General features: G+C 42.7%; 1 protein-coding gene across 7 annotated transcripts in view; it reads left to right on the top strand.

Annotated features, from left to right (window-relative positions):
- Positions 1-21160, top strand: part of AMBRA1 (autophagy and beclin 1 regulator 1) — a 133426-nt gene that overhangs the window by 19480 nt on the left and 92786 nt on the right. For all 7 annotated transcript variants that reach the window (XM_080617551.1, XM_080617549.1, XM_080617547.1 and 4 more), the window contains 2 exons: positions 14182-14268; positions 20395-20577. In XM_080617551.1, the coding sequence (XP_080473677.1) occupies positions 14182-14268; positions 20395-20577 (270 nt within the window). The remainder of the gene's footprint in view (positions 1-14181; positions 14269-20394; positions 20578-21160) is intronic.

The following is a 21160-nucleotide window of genomic DNA, read 5'->3' as shown; positions in this document are numbered from 1 at the left end:
TAAGCAGAAGTTATTAAGACTGAGCTTCAGCTTTTCTGGTGTTCTTCAGGCTGATCTCATTAATTCAAATGTAGGGTTTTTCTTCTCTGGATCTATCTTTGCCGCATTTCTAACATCAAAGTGAAAAGAGCCTCAGAAATCCCTGGAGTTGCCATGTGAAATGTGCTGCATAAAATTGGTGTTACAAGCTATTGGCAAGATCTGCATGAAGGAAAGAACTGAGCAACAGATGATAGCTAGTTTAATTTTTCTATAACTTCATTTTAATTAAAAAATGAGTTGAGGAAGCGTGTGTTAATACTGTGATCTTAGTGAGGGAAAAGATCCGCTCTTACTTTAAGCCATTTGTGCTGTATGGGTCAGTTCAGGTTGATAATGAAAGTTGAACTGGGAACGAAAGAGGATTCTTTGAGTCAGCTGCTTGTTTGGGAGGAGCTAGTGCCACCTTCTAAGAAGATGATATCTAGAATCCTAGCAGTGGTCTCCACTGAAATACATTTCAGTTCATCAGTTAATGACAGGTACAATGCAATGCTGACTAATAAAGCTGATCCAGATCTTCAGATGCCACCTCTTTGAGTGTTTTGCCACAAATGATGTATACAGAACTAGTGTGTTATTACAAAAAAACCCAAGTCCTCTGGCTTTAAATCTGGTGTTTCTGAGTTCTGGCATGGCACCCCAGGCCACAGTCTTTCTAGATGGGATGCAAGGAGCAAGTAGTGGCATGTGGATCCCTGTTGGCGTGTGTTAAAATTTATCATGTGAAACAATCCCTTGAAAGGGGGAAAAGAAAAATGCACAAAGGGAAACTTGTCCTCTACACTTTCAAGATATGGCTGATTGTAATGTACTAAGGGGGCAATTCTTTTACTGTTTACCTGTCTCTTTTGACTAGAGATTTGAATGAATTACTGCAAATGAAAGAAGAGTCCTGTCAGGCAGGTTTATATGAAGCCTGTGTTTCATGAGGAAATGCTTACTATCCTTATTCTTCCATTAGGAAGCTTTGTCTGGCAATTATGTTAAACCTCTGTAACCACTCCATTGCACTCATTCTAGAGGTCAAATTCTGCAGGCTGTATTATGAGTAACTTCTGTGCCTGTGACTTAAGAATGCATAATATTTTCACCTTGCCTCACCTATTCAGTTTGGCAGACAAGGTATGAAGTTATCTGAAAATCTGAAAAGTCTTTTGAACTGTCCCAGGTGATGGTTTTGCCATGCACACAGGTAGAAAGGAGTGGATGCGAGATGGGGGAGTTTGTATTGTCTGGGGACACTTGCATAAACTCCTTTATTTTGTCTGTGGGTGTATAAAAGGGCAGAGTCCACAATGCTGTGCAAATAATTGACCTGCTAAAGTTGCACAGCTTACTGAAGGCATTGCTTGTTGATGTGTTTCAGTCTGTTGGATGCACTGTTGTCGTGGTTTAAGCCCAGGCCGTAAATCAGAACCACGCAGTCTACTTCCCCCCGCAACCTTTCTTCCCCCAGTTCCTGGAGGGACGGGGAGGAGAATCGAAAGAATGCAACTCCCACGGGTTGAGATAAGAACAGTTTAATAACTAAGGTATAACACAAACCACTACTGCTACCACCAATAATAATAATGATAAAGGAAATAACAAGGGAAGAGAATACAACACCTCACCGACCGGTACCTCACCCCCACCCCGCAGTGATCTAGCACTTCTGGGAACTCTCAGTTCTACATCCTAGGCATGACGTGCTGTGGTATGGAATACCTCTTTGGCTAGTTTGGGTCAGGTGTCCTGTCCCTGCTTCCTCCCGGCTTCCCCTCCTCCCTGGCAGAGCATGAGACTCACAAAGTCCTTGGTCAGAGTAAACATTCTGACCAGCAACTGAAAACATCGGTTTTATCAGTATTATCCCCAGGATGAAAGTCAAAACCACAGCGCTGCACCAGCTGCTAAGAAGGAGAAAAAAATGACTGCTACTGCTGAACCAGGACAACTGTGCACAAAGGACATGTGCAGACCAGCTTCCCTGGAACCATGTAACAGGGTCCAGGGTCAAGCTTCTTTCATTTTGTCAGCTCTTGCCTGAGGACTGTGGTCCCTCATGCCTGCATTCTTGCTACACAACAAGAACCCACTCTTTTTGTCCTGAGCTAAGATTGTGTTGTGCTCAGCCTGAGTGAGAACTAGGATTGCGAATGTGATCCAGGAGTCAGTGCTATACACTGCAAGTCAGTTTGACTGTGTTGTTTCCCTTAGAAGGGTTTAAATGCTCTGCCTGTAGTTTCATCTGCTAGTGGACATTTGTGCCTCGCTCTTGTAGAGGTCTGACATAACACCAGGTAGGTGCAGCAGGGTGGAAGTGGTGGTACAGTTCCCACCTGCCTGGGCATTACAGTGACCCCAGCTCATATTGCATCTCACTTCAGTCTTGATGACCTTTCTGGCAACACGTAGCTCTCTGTAGTTACAGCAGGTATGCAAAGAAATGGCTCTTCTTTTCTCATCTTATTTCCATATTGCTTTGCTGCCACAAGGGGGTAATGTTGCTTCTCCTCCTTGCTTTTTGACTCCTTGTGGAACCTGAAAGTTTCAGAGTCCTTGCATAAGGAAAACAAGGTAGCTTGAGGACTCCCTTTTCCCCCTCTGCTCCCCCAGTCCTAAATTGCAGCTTATCCCCTTAGTTACCATATGTTTGCAAGTTCTTCAGTGTCTGGGGAAAGGCATGAATGGGGATCCAGAGGAGAAATGGCTCTCATGCAGAATGCAACCAGGGGAGGAGCTTTTGTAAGGGTTTGAAAGGGATAGATGTGGATCTTGGGTGAGCAGGTACTTTGTGATATGCAAATACCTGAGAGCTAGTGCTGTAAAAGACCTGCCTAGTTTGCAGAATTCGCCAACTTGGCAGAAATGGTCTGGACTTCTTGCTCATTGCCTACTAAGCCTGGAGCAGACTTCTCTTTGCTGTCTGCCTTCTCAAAGGCTTCGTTTGCATTTAAACAGTTGCTCATCCATCCTCAGAAGACTTCCGTAATATGGGGTGTATTTTGTGGATGATTGCTTGGCAGTTGTCGACTGGAGGCTGGACAGTCCCTTTTTCCATGGGGCTCTGTTTATTTTCTTGTTCAAGTGTGCCTTGAGCTGTTACCTAAGGTTTTGGGCTTTTCCCAAAGAAGGCTATGAATATGTTTGGGCAAATAAGCATGGCTTACTCATGGTCTCTTTTGGCTCTAATTTGTAGATAAGGTGTTCACTTGTGATGGAACTGGGACCAGTCTGTGATTAAAGGAGATAGACAGGGTAGGAACACCTCCATTCCTGCCCAGCAGTGGTGAGTGCTGTATGTGAAATGGAAAAGAGTACAGTCACTTTTAACAGCTCGTTCTTGAGTTCGTGCTGGAGCCTGAGCTTCTGGATTGTGATTTAAATGGAGAGGCTGGTCAGGTCTCTGCATATATTAGTGTCTGGTAGCCTTCTAGCTGTGCAATGCACTGAATGAAAAGGTGCATGTCACTCATATCCTAGCCTTAAAAACAAACCAAGCAGAACACTTCCTTGCCTCTGCTGTGGGTACAGAGTTGCCTACTAGGAGACAGCTCTGTAAGTGAAATCTGCCACCTAAATAAGAGAGTAGTGCTACTCCCTGTACTTTTTTTGGAGGGGGGAGGGAGGAGTGAACTAAAGCAGGAGGGAATTGCCTTGCCTAAAGCTACAAACTGCATCTTGTGATGGAGACAGAACACATACCTAGTGTATTCCATCTTGGTTTGTTCCTTGTTTCACAAAACACATGCTGTTACTATTTTTTTCCTAATTGCTTACAGCAGTTGTGGCTTATTCAAGTATTTAATATCTATTGCGGCAGTGATGTGTTGAGTTCACTGGAAAAGGGGGAGTTAAGCAGGAGGAGGGCACATCTCTCAGCTGTGGAGAAGAGAATAATGGTGCTGGCTGCTCAGACTGCACATCGGGGGGGATGTGGCCTGTGCCAAATCTAAATGGACCTGCTCAGTATCATTTCTCCCCATCACTTACATTCAGGCCTGTTATTTGTAGCAACCTTGCTAGGCTGGTGTTCTGGCATTTGTGTTCAGCATTTTGTTTAAGCTTCTGGTCTGTAGACCTTACTTGTGCTGTGGAAAGAAGGATTTTCTAGCAAGCCTTGTCGCCTCTATGTGTAATGTGATAGTTTTGGAAAAGATTATGCTGTGCTTTCAGATTTGGTAAGAAATAATTCCAGAGGTGCTCATTACAGTTCTTGAAAATGATGGTGGTAAAGGAATATCTCAAGTAGTTAGTGAGGAACAGTGGGGTAAGCAGAAGTTATGAATGGATTTGCAAGCAGAGACAAGAGGTTCAAAACTGAAGTGATAAGGTGACATAAACAGTCAGACGTGATCATTAGGTGTGATTATGGGTGAGATGTGCCGGCTGTGGACAAACATGGGAAGTATTTGTTTGGATTTCTCTAAAAATGGAAAACACAAATGAGTTTTACCATGAGAATGCCACCACAGCCTCAACTGCTGGAGAAGCTGCCATGGTATCTAAATGGTTGGTTGATGTCTATGTGAGCTCTGAGGTTATTGTTGCTGCTGCCTTTCCTGCTTTGTGGTTGTTTGCAACAGGCCTGTTGTCTCCGTGTGGGCAGGAAAGACTTGGTTTGAGTGACGTGGTAGAAGTTTCAGCTCTTCACTGTGCTGTTAGTTGTTATGTAGAAGAACAAGGGAAAGTGGTGCCTGTTTTCTTGCACAAATGTTCCTCCCCACGCCTTTGCTGGTTTCTTGATTTAAGAATAATATAAGGTTGCTAGAGCCCTTTTACTTCATTAATGAGAGCTGGTGGGGGAAAAAATGATGCCTTGTGCTTTCCCTCTTGCAGTGACTAATAGAGGTCACCCCCTGCTGCTGAGATTCCCTGAGTACTTTGGAAAGCTGAGCATGAGTCTTTGCCAAACTTGCAGAAAGGATTAGGCCTTCTTTTCTTTTTCTTTGCTTGAATTTAAATATGTGGCAATGGCTGTAGCAACACAAGAAGATATCTTTTCCCTATGGTATTCTTGCAGCACTTGGCTTGCAAACTAAGCCGGTGTAGAAATAACTCTGTCTTCTCAGATACCTTCATGGTGTTTCCCTAGTTGAAGCACTGCCTTTCTCCCACCTCTTCTTTGTAGGCCAAGCCTAGCAATGAGGCATTCACATCTAAATCTCCTGCAGTCTCCAGGGAACAGACCTGTTTCTCTATAGGTGTCTGTCTATGGGACTATTCTGGGACTTCTCTTTGTGTTCACCTACCACGGCATGGCAACGAAGGGAACTTGTTAAAACTGAATTCCGGTGGTGTTTCTCATGAGGGTGGAGGAGCTACACGCTTCCAAACTGGCTTACTCTTCTGCTTCTGCTGAGGAGGAGTGAGATCTAGAGTTGGGTGGGTTGTTTTGGGTGTAGTTTTTGTGATGCTTGTTCCGTTTTGTTAGGTTTTTTTGAGGAAGGCCTATATATGAGATGACCATACAACAGCTATCTTAGATAAACACAGATTGCTTAGAAGTTGAAAGAGAGCTGACTTCAAACATATAGCTATTTAAGGATACCATAAAACATACCAGCTCTCAGCTTTCCTACAGACACAGAAGTGTGAATAGCTTCGTTCTCTTGAAAGCTGTCCCTTGTTAGGCTGGCTGTGTCCTGTGCTTATCTGATTGTGGCTCCCCTCATCCAGCTGCTGCAGCTTGAGCATGTCCAGACAAGCTCCCTTGACCTGCAGCAGTTGCTCCTGTTCCCATTTTTTACTTCTGTGCATTGAGTTCATGTACTTGTAGCTTTCTGTCTAGGGAATGATGCTTAATTCATGATGTCTTTGACATGCTTAAGCTATCTAGCTATGATTTCTAGAGCTTGTTGTCTGGCTTCAGATAAGTGATGTTAATGGTTTGGTTTTCCTTTTGATAAGAAACGAGTTTCTTATCAAAGGCAGGCCCTCAGACCCTCTATTGCAGGCTTGCTTAGCTAAAAGCCCTCTGTAGCTTTGAGTGTGGGGAGGAGCTGGCAGTATAGTGTGCCTCTTTTCTCATGCTAATACAAGCCCTTAATCGTTAGATGCGCAGTCACATATATTGCGTATGTGCATTCACTCTTCACGCTCTTTATACATGCACACAGCACGGTGTACCTAGGGACGAAGTGCCCTCATCCAATTATTCACTCCTTATTACAGAACGTGGGCTGGAGAACTTGCAGCAGAGCAGCATGCAGCTACTCTCTGGGCCTGGAGCAAGAGAAGGACTTGTGATCTGAGTCAGTAATACAAGTGTAACCAAAATAGTGATGACTCTCCATCTCTCCAGTTGAGCCATTCTGGTCTGTTGCATAGCTAACATGCATTTGAAACATTTTCCACATCCATATTTAACTGCTTGTGCCAAATGGCTGTTTGTGTGATGATGTAACTGACCCCCCTCCCTTGCTCTTCTTGAGAAAGCACCTGCTGGAACTGAAGTCTGTGAATAAACAGGGTTCCTTATCTGCCAGGAAGCTGACTCATTTTTCTGCTTGAAATGTATTAAGGAGAAGCAAATGCATCTCCTGCCTTCCTGAAGTGGCAGGGGTGGGGTAATGTCCTGGTGGGACAAGTAAGTGACCGAACTGCCCTGCCAGTCATCTCTTGACCTGACTCTCTTCATTACTCCAGCTTGAACAAGAGCACTTTAAAGGAAGTGATTGATGTGTGGTGGGACCTCTGTTTTCATAGCCTTGGAAGCCTATGGAGATAACGATATGGCTTCTACCCCCTCAGGAAAGACACCTCCTCTTCAGTTCCCTATGGAGAAACAGGAGCCCTATGTAATTATCCCAGAAGCTGACGCAGATCTGTGTGCGTGGGTAAGCAGAGATTTCTGCTGTCCACACAATCTCTGGTGTTGGGAACTCCCAGAACAAGGAGAATTTGAAGCAGACATTATATGTATGAAGGCAGATAGAAGAGCCTTCAGGAGGGCTGTTAAAGCTGTCTGCATGCTAAGGGAGTTCAGTGTGTTGGCTATGTTCTGGCCATCCTTTCAAGCCTGTTATCATACGATGACTAGGAACTGGTTCTCTCTAACTGAATTTCTGGTATAATCGAGTTGCTAAGGGCCTAGGTGGATGAATGTGATGTCTTGTCTGCAGATTGGCTGAGGTACCTGCCGCATTCTGAGCACTGGTATACAACGGGCACTCTAGAGCAAAATAGCCCAAGCTGACTGAAATTGCTTATCCCCTCTCTGTTCCTCAAGTTTTGCCCCTGCAACAAAGATGTTGCTGAAGTGTAACATCTTTCATCATTCTTCTCATATTGGAGTTATTGCCAAATTAATCACTGCTGCCATAGCTGCTCTTGACCCTTTTAATGTCTATCATGGATATGTGCTTCCACTCTCCTGTTGAAATAACGCATTAATCATTCCCCGGGTGCTGTATGATGAGGACCTCTGCATAATGCTCACTCATCTTTTGTTCTGATGCATGGCCTTTGTCAGCAAGTGAAGTAATAGGTTAACAGTGTGACCTTGGGTTCACTTAAAATCTGTTATCTTCTTCAGAACCACTGACCCTTCCCTTTGATGAGCTCCCAAGGTGCTGTTTGACTCCTGTGGCATCAGGAAGAGCAGGGGTGCATTAATAGCACAATTCATCATGTGGCATTACTTTCTAGGTAAACTGAAGCAGGTAAAATTTAAAAGGGTTAAACATGTTCTTCTTGAAACTCTGCTTCCTGCCTTGTGACTAGGAGAGCTCAAATCCAAATGCTTGTCTCTGCTGTTCCAACTCTTACCTACAGTTCTTTGTGTTGTGCAATTGCGCTCCTTTTCCCTGCGCTCTTTCCCAAATGTACTCCTTCACATCCTGGCTGAAGACCTGATGTGCTGTCTGTTTTCTGACTGAGAAAACATTACAGCTTGTTTTCTACGGGATTCTTGCCCAGAATCAGTGAAGGCGGGTTTTTTTTCTGGTAACTTTTCTCTCCTGTATGAAGCCTGCTTCTCTGACAGCTCCACACCTCCAGCTGGAAAGGATGTCTTCTCTATCCCTGGTTGCCCTTCAGAGTTAGCACAAGTGTTTTTCCTTACAGACAGGCTTGAGTGTTCTACAAAGGCCATGTATGGAATGTACCTGTGATCACGTACTGCATCTTTGTTGTCACTGATTTCCCTAAAGAAAGGAAATTTTCTTGCAACTGGCATTCATTATGTGGAATAAGTTCAAAGAGAAAAAAGTGATCAGAAGAATGCCTGACAGGGCTTGGGTACTCATAAGAAAGGCAGCCACCAGCTCTTTCCTCACTGAGGGGGGAATTGAGAGCAAGGGGGTGGAGGAGCCAACTTGGATAACTGCCGAAGTGAGTGTTGAGGTTTTCATCAGGAGTGAAATGCTCAAGATATTTATCCCTTGCAGATGGTTACAATTATCTTAAGAAAAGTTTGACCATTTTGTCTGTTTCTTCTAATCATCTGCTTCTGACCTGTCTTAATTAAATCTTGATGCCAGGCTGACTGTGTCTAACCATAACCATGCGGAAGCTGAAACAGTCTAGAAATGTTAGTTTAGAGGTATCAGAGCAGATTATGTTAAGGACTTAATTTTAGAAATCATTTTTTCAGGCAATCTTTAGAACTGCGTACTGATTGCTTTTTTATTTTAAGCTTGCATATGAAGCTGGTGATGGCAATACTGTTTTCCTCTTTGACAAGAGCTACAAAACTTTCATGGAAAATGAAGCTGTGGAACAAAACACTTGATGGTTTCTGCTTACGTGATCTCAATTTGTGCTTTGAAAGTAGGAGACAATACAGAGAGGTCTGAAGTAATTTTTCCCTATTGTTTGGAGAAAAGGGAAGGGAAAAATCTCAGGCGAGTGGATTGGGTTGGTTGAGTTTTGGTTAGAATAGTTTTGTAGTGTTCTATTGAATCAGAAGTGATCTCGAAGAACTGACTTGGTTTGTTAACAGTTAATAGTTGAGCATTCATCTGTCTTCATGCTTCAGCCTTCTTGTTATCTTTAGGTTAAACATTGCTTTGCCCTAAGAGAGGAGATGACTGAAGGAAATCTAGTTTTATATTGTTGCTATTCTCTACATTCATATGAGGAGCCAGGGGAGCACATACATAGGAACAAGCGCTCGGAAGAATTGAGCAGTGCTGAAAAAGAGATGTAATATGAAGCAGTGCAGTAATTTTGCCTCCAAATGGATAATATAAAAGCCTTTCCAGGGAAGATATAAAACTCATAGAAGCTGCCAGTGTTAATACAGTTCTGCTTCAAAGGATAACTATGAATTCCTCTCTTAAGCTCTTTTCGTATCTGAAGGCTGGGACTGTGGGAAGTGTGCTTCATTTTACTGATTTGCTCTGGTTGTTGGAGTGCTGCAGCAGCTCAGGAGGATGGCAGCTGACTGAAAACCTTTCGATTTTTAGGGAGCTAAGGCTCAGTGCTGTTTGTTAGTGCCCCACTTTTGGATGGGGAGGAAAGCCCTTCCCTCAGTGTTGCTTGGAGTAGCGCTACTCAGTAACGTGTGTGCTGTGACAGCAAATCTGAGATGTGTAGGAATTGCATATACTTAGAAACTGAGAAGTTGAACTTGCTGCGTTTAAGGATCTTCTCAAAGCTTGCTGGAATGAATCACTCTGTCCCCAGAGGCTTCGGTGGTGATCCTCACCCCTGTGGGGAGAGCGCGGGTATAGTGCCATGGCTGATGTGCCGTGAGGAGGTTGCTTCGTGACTTTTTTCCCCTTGAGCTGTAGCTTGTGGCATCCAGCTGCTTCATTCCCAAGAAATTCCCCTTTCCTGCTTGCAGTGTCTTGTGTGCATGCACTCTCTCTTTCTCTCTTCCCTTGTCTAAAGCTGTCCTGTGACTTGGACCTTTCTTCCCTTTCCCCCTTGCCAGCAATCGCTGCTGTTTGCAGACCTGAGGTAACAGAGCGGTCGTAGAGCGTTTGTTCCATAACTACTGATGTCTGATAGAAAAAAAGAGTCTGCTGAGATCTCAGTGCTGCTGAACAGAGGCAATTTGTATCTTCTTGTAGTAGTTTTAATAAGTAAAAAAATAAACCAACAAAACCCCCTACAGTTTCCTTCCTGTTTTATCAAGCCAGGCCAGAGGCATCTTTCAGGGTGAGCAGAGTTGATCTTCATCATTGCAGCACTGACTGACAATCTGGAGGATGATAATGTGTGATTTTTTTTCTGGTGAGAGGGGGAGGAGAGTGGAAATTGCAGTTTCTCTGCTAATTGTACTTTAGATGTCATTTGTGACAATTTCATATTGTCTAGACACAGATAGCGGAGCAATTGCTTCCACAGAGCCTAGTGTTAGCCTGTTATATATCTGGGTAGCAAAAATGGGGGGTGTAGGAGAGAAAGAGGGTGCTGTAAGCTGCGGAGAAGATTCAGGAGTCAAGCATGATCTACTGAAGTGTTTCAAAGGGCGATGCAAGCAATATGCATTTCTGTTCTTTTTGCATGCTTCCCTATTGGAATGTCAGACTTTTAGTGGCTCGCAGTTCCCTGTAACAGAGCTGCTTCTGTTCATCCATGGATTATGTTTATCCTCCGTAAAGGAATTGCTCCAAACCTCAGCATTTACCGTGGTAGGATATTGGGCTACCTTACACTTTGGCTTACTGAAAACAATCTGTGTCTCTTCTGGGAATTTGGGTGACAAAAGCTGTAAATGTGGCACCAAAGACTTGATGGAGTGCAACATGACTTACTTCAGTTAAATGTATCTGTGCCTTCCTGAGGAACCGTAGGTTACACTACCAGTGTCACCGATGGGACACTTTATTGATGATTTTAGCAGTGGATCTGTTATTGAACCCATTTGTCAGTACCAAATGCATTTGGATCCGTAGCCTGGGCCTCCAGGGCTCAGTCTGGAATGAGTTACTTAAGTAATATATTTTATTTGTGTTTAGCACTCTGGTTTCAGTATGGATATTGTTACTCTCTGTAGCGTTAAGTGCAGAGATGGTCTGTCTGGATCTCATGAGCCTGGACATCGCCTTGGTTTGGTTTTTGCCTACTACATGTATTTATAACCACCTGTTCATTGCTCTGTGATCTGACAGAGCACACTTGGAGGACAACTAGGAACTACCAACCAGGCTTAAAGTCAGCTATGGCTTTTAGCACTTACCATTAACTGAGTTATCCTTGTCCACCTGATCTGAATGTGGCCCTTGTATGTGGCTTGTGTACCTTGGTGTGAGATTGGTCTTGGAAGGCTCTGCTGGAAAGGCTGCCTTAGCTGAGACTGTTCAACTCAGCGCAGCCTCAGAGAGGGTCCTGGGGACTGTGTTTGATGGAGTACACTTGTCAACCTGCTCCCTACAACCCTGTTACTACTGGTCATCTTAGCAGGTGTCTTTATGGTGAAGGAGGTTCTCCTAAAGCAGCAGCCTCCTGCTGCTTCTTAAGTTGCAGGCTGTTCAGGTAAAATCACAGGGACTTACCTTGATATCGAGCCATCCTGTAGCCCAGGAAACTCTTGGTTTGTGTTTTACTGAAGTAACACATCTGGGGTGCCAGGTGCCTGGTGAAGCAAAGCCTTCAAGTATTTATTTCAAGGATCAGATGGGATGTAGAGGTGAGAACTGTAGATTCCTTGAAGTGCTGTTCCCAAGCCAAGTGGTGGCAGACCCACACCAAGTTACTATGATGTGCACCCTGCTCCTGCTTCTGCACCCTTCTGGAATCCTCTGGTTGGTACTGCTTCCTTCAGTGCAGCTGCTGGTTGCTTTCTGAAGGTGATCCCTCTAAGTCAATGGTATTCTCAGGCAATTGCCAGCCTTTCCAAAGGTGAGAGGAGGAATATGGCTGGAGAGTACCTGGAGACTCCTTTCTAACAGAGCTGGCTGCACTGGTCATTTTGTGTTATAACTTTTGATTTTGCTGGGTCGTTTAGTGGATAGACCCTGAAAGGTCAGTAAAGACGTGGCATGTAGAGATGCCACCCTCTTTCCCAACCCTCTTTTTCCACTAGGAAAGAGTGTGTAGTATATAGGTGCTAAGACTTCTAACAGGCATGATGAGTTTGGTTATTTGTGTGCGCACATTACTAGGACACCATAGGCATTGCAGACAATAGGCATTTGCAGTTCTGTGTAGGTTGCTCGCATCTATGAGGAGGCAGCTGCTGTTTGTATGGCTGTGCCCCTGCCAGGATCTGTGTACTGTGGGAGCTCTGTCTCCCCAGTTAAGTCCAGTGATTAGGCAGGATGGTCCAGGAGAGTGGCAGCCTCGGCACATCCAAGCTGCTTGCAAACTGCTGGTTTTGGAGTGTTCTGCATAAGCAGCTCTGAAGAGCAGACCTCTAAAAAGCATGTTGACATTGCAGTGACAGTAACCCAGTCTCTGAACTCTGAGACAGTCGTTCTGAAAGGGCCCAGATGATTGAATAGATAGAATATCCCTTCTGCTAATTTTAATCTGTCTACCTTTCCCCCCAGAAGGAATAAAAGTGGTTTATATATGGTACAGATGATGGGTATACCTCATAAGTATAGGACTTCAGCTATACCTCATAAAGCTGTTGTACCGTTTGTTCTGGATTAGCTGCTTTTGCATATATTGACATATATTTGGAGCAGGAGAAAGGGTTTGATAAGGCAGGTTTGAAGTATGATATCTTTCTGGGGAGTCAAGGGATTCAGAGTATCTATGAGTGTTGAAGGTTAGAGCTTTTGACTCGATAACCTGGGGAATTAATTCAGCTCAAAGTTTTAAGAGATTTAATAATTGTTCTTGAATAAGACAAATGGTTGCCAAGCAACTTCATGCCAGAGAGGACAGGATTTCTTGCCTTCTGTAGAGTCCCAGTGCTTTGCAGCAAGTACCGAGTCTCTCGAGCTGACACTTGCTTTTCTAAGTAACTGGAGCGATCTCTTGCCATTTTCTGTATTCTACATTTATAATGTAAAATTGAAGTAATATTTATTTGTATTTATTACTGGAAGGCAGTGAAAATTTGTCTTGAGATCCTGATGGGTGGGCTGCTGCCGGAAAACACACTCATTTGCATTGCTACTGTCTTTATCTGGCTAGAAATGGGAAGTTGGGTGTGATTCTATCTGGTCCTTCTTCCTGCTTCCTGGATGGATGCGTGCTGTCCTGCATTGCAAATGCTTAAGTGCAAATTAGAATTGTGGGGTTAAGACTGATATGTTCAAACCTTTCTTGACAATTGTGTGTGTAGGTGAATAGAACAGATAGATGCTTTGTTGGACCTTTTTGACTTTCAAACCACAACAGTTTTCATGAAGTTACAAAGACAAAATTTAGCAGGAGTTTGGATACAAAAAGACTTGAAAGAGATCTTAGCAGCCTTATAAACTTTGATAGCTGATTTTTCTACTCTCTACACCCACCCCAAATCACCGCTCTTGTGTTAATCTAATGGCTGCAACAGGCTTGAATGAGTCAGTCTTGAAACAATGCTATCCTCTGCTTTATGACAAGAAGCTAGATAGAGGTGCATGTAGAAGCTGGGGTGGAGGGCATGTTCCTGCTATATACTTTTGATTCTGCTGCCTTCATGACTCAGACTTACTTTTTGCATATTCAAGCTGTCTGGCTGCATTTGCATACATTTACTTCTTGAGTGACGATTTCTCATCTCTCCCTGTGGCTGATTAAGATACAGAGGAAACGAACATTATTATTTCTTTTTGTGGCTGAAAACCTCTCTTTCAGAGCCTTGAAGCTAAGAATGAATGTCTTACTGTGAATAAACACCAGCGGTGCCCTAAAAGCCCACATGCCGAGGTGTGTTCTTTGACCCTGCTCCTTGGCCCATTCCTTGTGTAGCCACCTTTGAGTAGGTAAGAGTTTGACAGATGGCCAATGCAGCAGTGTTTATAGACCTGGCAAATGATGGCTTATCTCCAAAGGAGAAGTGTCATCTGTATCTTTCTCTTGAAACCTGGAAATGGGTTTGGGACCACTCTTTCTTACTCGAGGTGTTCTTTCTCCTGTGCAGTGAGAATGTTACACTTGAATAGCTGCGTGGTGAAAACACATATGCCATCAGTGAGTGATTCAGTATGTTGGAGAATTCTCTACCCTCATGACAGAAATAGTCTTAGGAGTTTCAGAAAGTAGGGCATAAATAAGGAAGATATTCCTGAATGGTCTTGGACTTCATCATTTGTTTTTCCTTTCTAGGAGGTTGTTGGAGTCTTCCCTCATTTCATTATCTCGCTATGATGGAGCAGGGTCCCGGGAACATCCAATCTACCCAGACCCAGCTAGGTAAGCGCTAAATGCAATCTAAAGGTATTTAAGTTTCATAAATAAAAGCATAACTTTAGTATAACTCACTAAATCCTTTGGGAGTGGTTCATATATTGAGCCCATCTCCTCCTCAGTGACTTGCCATGAGCACAGGATGCAAACAAAGGAGAAGATGCTATTAAGACTGGGGGAGAATGAGGAAAAAGGAAGAAATTGCTGTTGAAGTAAGCAGATAAGGCTTCCTGAAATCATTTGGGATGGAGAACACTAGGTGGCAAGCAGGTCCAACAGTAAATGAGATGATATCAATAAATTTGAAATCTCTTTTGAAGAAAAATGAAGAAAAACCAAATAGCCAATTCAGGAGTAAGGGAGAATGAAGTCAAGGCAGGTGGGAGCTGGTGTGAGCAGACAACGTGCTTGGAAGGATGGAATGTTTCCATAAATGTATCAGTATGAGAAAGAGCATAACCAGGATGTTATGTATACGTAACTAAGAACAAAATACTGACAGTTATTTCTGAAGAGTCATGAATCACTGACATTAGACATGGAAACACCTGTAGTGCTGCTTAATCTTCAGAAGAGGTGGGAGTGTTTCAGAGGACTTGGAAAAGCAAACATGGCAGAGTTATCAAAAATGGAAAGGGGTGATCTTTGCAGTTTCTACTCAGTGTATTAAGAAAGCAACAGATGGGAAAATGTGACCTACAGACTCTGTCAAAAGAAATGATAGAATCGTGAACAGCAAGCAGCTTGGGAAGCTTTCGAAGAATAAATCGTGACAAATAAGCTTCCTTTAGATGGGTTTAACAAAGCTATGAATGAGGAAAATTCACTAAGTGTTAAATATATCTGCTCTAGCCTCTTAGGGACCTTTGGCATAGCTGCATGAATTGAAAGCTACTAGGATTTATCATAAGGGAGAGTACAGGAATACCAGTGTGTGAAAATGAAATATCTAAGTTGCTGAAGGAGGTTTGGCTTGTTGTCTATTTATTTATCTGACTTTTTTACGTCATTAACAACAAAATCTGCATTTTAATACAGATGATGCTCTAAGTACACGTGCTGAAATAAAAGGCTATGTCGCAAACTGACCAGACGGTATAGTGATGCTGGTAAATAACTCCTTGCTAACTGTCTCTGTAGATAAAGCCTTGTACAGGTGAAATCTTACATTAGGCTTTTTTCCCTGAAAGTTGCTTTGTGAAGATGATTCAAAGGCTCAGGAATGATGTAAATAAACTGTAGTGAGGGGAAAGTAAGGTGGAGTGTGCTATGTTAATATCTAAGGTGGCTGAGAAACCAACCTAGGTAACTGCAAAAGGTCTTGGTGACAGCATGTCAGAATGATGCTGATAAATGTAAAAGCTTTCTAAATGGCAATTGATTTACTGACAGGTAAAGGAACTGATTAACCTGGAAAGATGAAAATGATATTTTATAAATGTTAATTAAAAGATATTGCTAGAGTCAGGTCAATTTATGAATGCCAAGAGCTGCTAAATGGCTGAAGTGCATGATTCCTTATTTCTGGAATGCATTATTCAAAGCAGGCAGATTTCCTCAGCAGAGATTGTAGGAACTCATTCTGGCGCTCTGGGAGCTGCCTTTTTAAAAGAAAAGGAGGAAGGCCTGTCTAGGTTACTGAATTCTTTCTTTTTCCTTCTGTCAGATCTCTGCTATGATGAACTTCAACAAAATGTGTGTAAAGGGGTCAATGCCCCAGACCTTTCCTAGCATAAGGAGCATTGTCAGAAGTATTTTTCACCTTGAGGCCGTTTTTGAAGCAGTGTGATGCTCTACATCTGACAGTTCAAGTGGTTTTAGATTGTGGTAGATGCTGTAGTAGCTTGAGTTCATGAGGAGGATTGAAAGAGAAGTCCAGTGTTGAAACCGCTTCCAAGAGGGTTAATTCATTCCATTAAGTGTCGCTGTCCTTTTTGGAGGATGAGATTCAGAGATACATAATCAGCATGAGCTGGAAGTTTAAGTGGAGTGAAATCAGTCTTCTTTCATAAACCTCACTGATGTGTGAGGCTAGCAGGATTATTTTATCTGCCCCTTTAACTTGTTAGGAATTGGGGATGTGATTAAAAGAAATGGTACTGTGAGCTTTTTTTTGTAGCATCCTAAGTTTGTAAGGGAAAGATAAGACTTTCAGATGTTCTTAAGAAACAAAGTGGAAAAGCGAAACAAAGGAGCGTTAAATATAATAAGCATAAATCTATAGATGTATGTGTGTTTATATATTAAAAATATACCTCCTTAAGACCAAGCTGTCTCAAACAGAGGTGTGGGGTTTTTTTCCATTTTATTTCTTCATTTTAAACCATATGATTTGAAGAAATTATTTCTGAGAGAGTACGTATGCGTTAGTTTTGTTTCTGCATCTACTGTCTGTAATGGTGTCACACTTGAATAACCTAGGTCAGGAGTGAGGCAGGGGGAACATTTTATGAAGTTCCATCAGGTTTAGAATGAATATTCTGATGTGGATTGCAGCAGTCTTTCTCAGTGCCCTTGCTGAACTTCTCTAAGGTCAACTTGGCTGTCCTGTCATTCTCTGCAGTTTCCGTATGTACTGAGCTCAGAAAACAGTCTGCAGGGGGATCAAATAAAGGTGTAATCAAAGAAACCTACATTATTTTCTTTCGTAATAGAAATACTTAAAAAGATGCTCCCAGACTGCTTCTGTAAAGCATCACAAGGGTGTTTGGTAAATGCATTCTCTAGAAAAACATCTAAGCTGCTAGAAAGTTACTGGGAAAGAGATCTTCAGGCCAAATATTGTGAGTTGCAGGATTAAGTGGAATGGAAGCAACCAGAAGTTACCACCAAGGGCTGGTGGTATGTATGCCACCATAGATACTACCAAGAAATAATTGACACCAGTCAGGTGTCAATTGAAATGTGTCTGCTGACTGAGAGACATTTGGAGGTATGAGTGAACATCCTGGGCATAAGCATCAAGGCAGGGTTGATGAGTGGCATTGGTACTTCTGAAATGTTAGGGAATTTGGGGGTCTGCACTGCAGTGTGGTGCTCTTGGATGCAGACATACCAGTTCTTGTGGCTTTCTTGGGGAACTGGGTCTAGACATTTTCCAGTTGATGTTTTTGTGATTTTTGTTCTTTTAATTCTAAAGAAGATATTAAAACGATGGAGGATGAAGAGAAGCAGCCTTTGTGTAAAAATTTTCCTGTTCTCCATAAATATGGCCAGCTGGTTTGGATATCTGGCTGTAGCTGAGGACACTGCTGTGTAGTAGCTTACTCTTTAGTACTCATGATGCCCTTTAGAGCAAGATACTTCAACTTTACTAATGTTAGCAAAATACTTCCTTCTCTCAGTTCCATTTCTCACTGGCCAGCCAGCAGCACTGGATGCCTAGAGGAAGCACTGCCTCTCAATAACGTGGTTGTTGGATGAGACAGCTATTTGCTTCTGGTTTTTGCACTGCAGTGTTTCTCCCACTCAGTGCCTAGTTCTGTGGTGGTCACGTATGACAGCATAGCCTCTCCTCTTCTGACCCATCTGCTCCAGCAAATGGGCTCCAGTCACCTCCGAGATGAGGTTAGTTTAGCTCTTTGGTGTTGTCAAATACCAATGTCCTGTGAATGCAAACTTGGTTTAAGAACTACTGAATAACCTCTCGCTGTGTTTTGCCACTGCTTTATGAGAAGCACAGGTGAGACATAAACAGGCCAGGCAGCCTGCTTTGACTGGTGTGTCTTTAACCAGCTGGTAGACTAACTTGGGTCAGGGGCTGATTTACAGTTGTGTTCAGTAGCTGAGTGAACTGAAGAGATATGTTTAATGTTAACTGGTGTTTCTTATGCTGCTTTGCATCTTGCTGCTCCCTCCAGGACAGCTACACCTCTTATGCTAGCTCTCAGCTCTGATTCTGATTTGTTATAACTGTATTCCAAAGGCAGATAAAGCCCAACAGTTTCTTTTTCCCCTGCATGCACTCATCTGCAAAGATTAATTCTTTATTGCTTGGAATATGTTCCTGCCCTTTTGTACCTTGTCCCTTGCACCTTCTCTCTGTGTATCAAACTCAAGCTTCTTGTCTTGTCTTTAGAAATCTTTTTCACAGTCTGTCCAGTCTATATTCCATGTGCTGTCAGGAAGCTGATTCTGGCATCTCAGCATCCATTACGGCCAACCTTTGTTGCCTACTGTTTCTTGTTCTTCCAACAAGCATCATCTTATGATGTGCTGTGCTGCATAATTTGAGAAGACAATGTCTACAACACTCGTTCTTCATCTCCTTCTGTAAAACTCCCCCTTGGTGTGATTTTTAGCAAAGAAAAAAGTTTCAGTGATTACACTGCTGGGCTGCTGAGACCACTTTGTTCATGTTTTCCAGTGTTGCCTTGTTTCCATGTTCCTTTCTTCCTCTATATGCACATATTATGCTGTAGATTTATTTTTATGCATACAGAGAGGCTTTGGCTTGTGAAGAAGGCCAAAGAAGAGAACAATTCCTCATTTATGAGTGCACTGCTGTAATGCCTTTTTTATATTTGGCCTATTAAGTCTTTGGGGGAGTAGAGAGAAGTGCTGTGTTTGTACAGCAAAGCCTTCTGCGTTACATAAGCATGAACAGCTTTAACTCATCAAACAGTGCATAAAAGATCCAGGAGGAATCCAAAACAAACAGTGTGTGGTTCCTTTTACCCTCTTGCTACCTAGCGACTGGGTTTCTAGACCCCTGAGCCTGTAGTCTGTCTACTAAACTTGCCTCTTTACCAAGATGGCATCCTACTATGGTATGGGCAGCTTACCTTGGAGAAGGGACTCTCTCCTTGTGTCTGCGTGACTTCTAATTCCTTTCTTTCTTGACATCTTCTCTTTTGCTTATATGCACTGAATGTATAGCAGAATAGGAGATTGAGTGTCTTTGGGTGCCTGCAGCCAAAACAACATTAATACGATTTATCCCTTGAAAAATTAGTACGTTGTTTTTCATGCTGCTCCAGGGAGCAGTCTCTAGAAATACTATTAAATGTAATTTTCCATTGAAATATCCTTTAGGGATAGCAGAGTGCTTTATCAGACCTGGTCTGACTTACTGCTGTTCATGCTGTAGTGGATGTGAAAATTATCCATATATAAGCAAAAATTATTCCGAGTATGTTCCCATAGAATCAGCACAGCTCTGGAAAGGAGAGAAGATAAAAGACTTCTAACAATCACAGTCAGTGATAATGATGGCGTTTTTATGGCTGGTTGTAGTGTAACACAGTGAAACTGTGTGGTATTGGTCACTATAAAGTTAAATGTATACTCTAGAGTCTTCGTGGCTGATGATGACGTCCACTGTAAGACAAATTTAGCTTGAAACTCTGCTCTGAAGATGTGTAGCATTCCTGTAAGGCAGACAGGCCACTTCTCTTTGTGCTTGCAGATGAGTGTATTTTAATTGCTAGACTATCCTCTGGAATTCACTGTTCGTTTGAAGGGATTTGCTTTATTTTTCTTTATTTAAAGCTGTTCACACTTTGATTTGTAGATTAAAATTAGTGCTGCTCTCTCCATTATCAGTCCCTTGCTCGTGGTGCCTTTGTAGGAAATGAGTTTGTATTTTCATGATCCTGGGAAGTACCAGTCTGGTAACTCGAATTGAGTACAAAAGAACAAAATCAAACACATGTATGGAATGGAGTAGGGAGCTAGAAGTTACAGGAATAGACATCTTAATGTCTAATTACTTCGGGAGGGTTATTGTCATCTCCTATTCTCCCTCCAGCTTAGAGTTCAAGTATAATCTAAGTAAGACTAAAGAAGTGATCATTCAAGCATCTGAGGTCTCTGGACTTTTAACAGTGAGTAACTGTGCCACAGGAAGCATGTGTCCTTAGAAGCAAACTTCTCTGTGCCATGGATGAGCTTTTGGTGTATAGGTACTGTGTAGTGGTTCTGTCTACACAAGAAGGGAATCATCTGGGAGTGTATAAAGGGAAAATTACTTTTACTGGCTTTCTTTATTCACTTTGTCTTACTTATGGATAAAATGGAAACAGCCAGTTCTGTGATACGCTGTTACTGTCCTGACACTTGGAGCTCAGAAGGAAAAATAGGACTGGTTGTTGTTCTATACCTGTGTAATGAGTCCATGTGTCTCTTGTTCAGGTTGTCTCCTGCTGCATATTATGCTCAGAGGATGATCCAGTATCTTTCCCGGAGGGACAGTATTCGACAGCGCTCTATGCGATACCAACAAAACCGTCTCCGCTCGTCCTCCTCCTCTTCTTCCACTTCAGAGAACTCAAGCCCATCTGTAGAGGGAAACGATCTGGAATTTGAAGACTTTGAGTAAGTGTGCATGCTGCTGTGTCCTCTTGCTTGAGTCTGTTGTCAGCACAAGACCGCTTTGTGGCTTCCCACTGTTTACCAATCAAAGATATCTCAGGCTTCCTGTAGGAACAGTTTAAGTTAAGTCATTCAATAAATGATTAGAGCAGTGATTGCTACAAATGAGTCTTGTCATTTCTGTTAGGAAAATTAAGGATGCTTTAGGCTACCTTCAACACATCAGGCTATCTCAACCACACTTAAAAGACTGGTTAAAGAAAGAAAAGAAGAATCTTTCTCTCATGGAACTGATGGGGAGCCAAGAGTTTATTAGAGCTTTCAAATATTGAGAGAGAACAGGAACCACTAAGAGTAACTGAGTGTGTTGCAGAAAGCATGTGTCCTTAGAAGTAAACTCTGTGCTGTGGATGATCTTTTTGTCTGTAGGTACTGTATAGTGGTTCTTTGGTCTAAGGCTGTAGGAAACAGCCAGACATGCTCTGTTACTTTTACTTTGTTCTATCTGTACAGCTTTGTCAAATTAGCTGAAGTTCCTGGTACTGTTTTTTTGGAGGACTTGGTGATCATGAGTTTGCATTAAGGC

Source organism: Psittacula echo (genome assembly GCF_963264785.1).
Source record: "Psittacula echo genome assembly, chromosome: 5".
Classification (NCBI taxonomy): domain Eukaryota; kingdom Metazoa; phylum Chordata; class Aves; order Psittaciformes; family Psittacidae; genus Psittacula; species Psittacula echo.
Note: the sequence above shows the minus strand (reverse complement) of the source record. Positions and strands in the feature narration are given on the sequence as shown.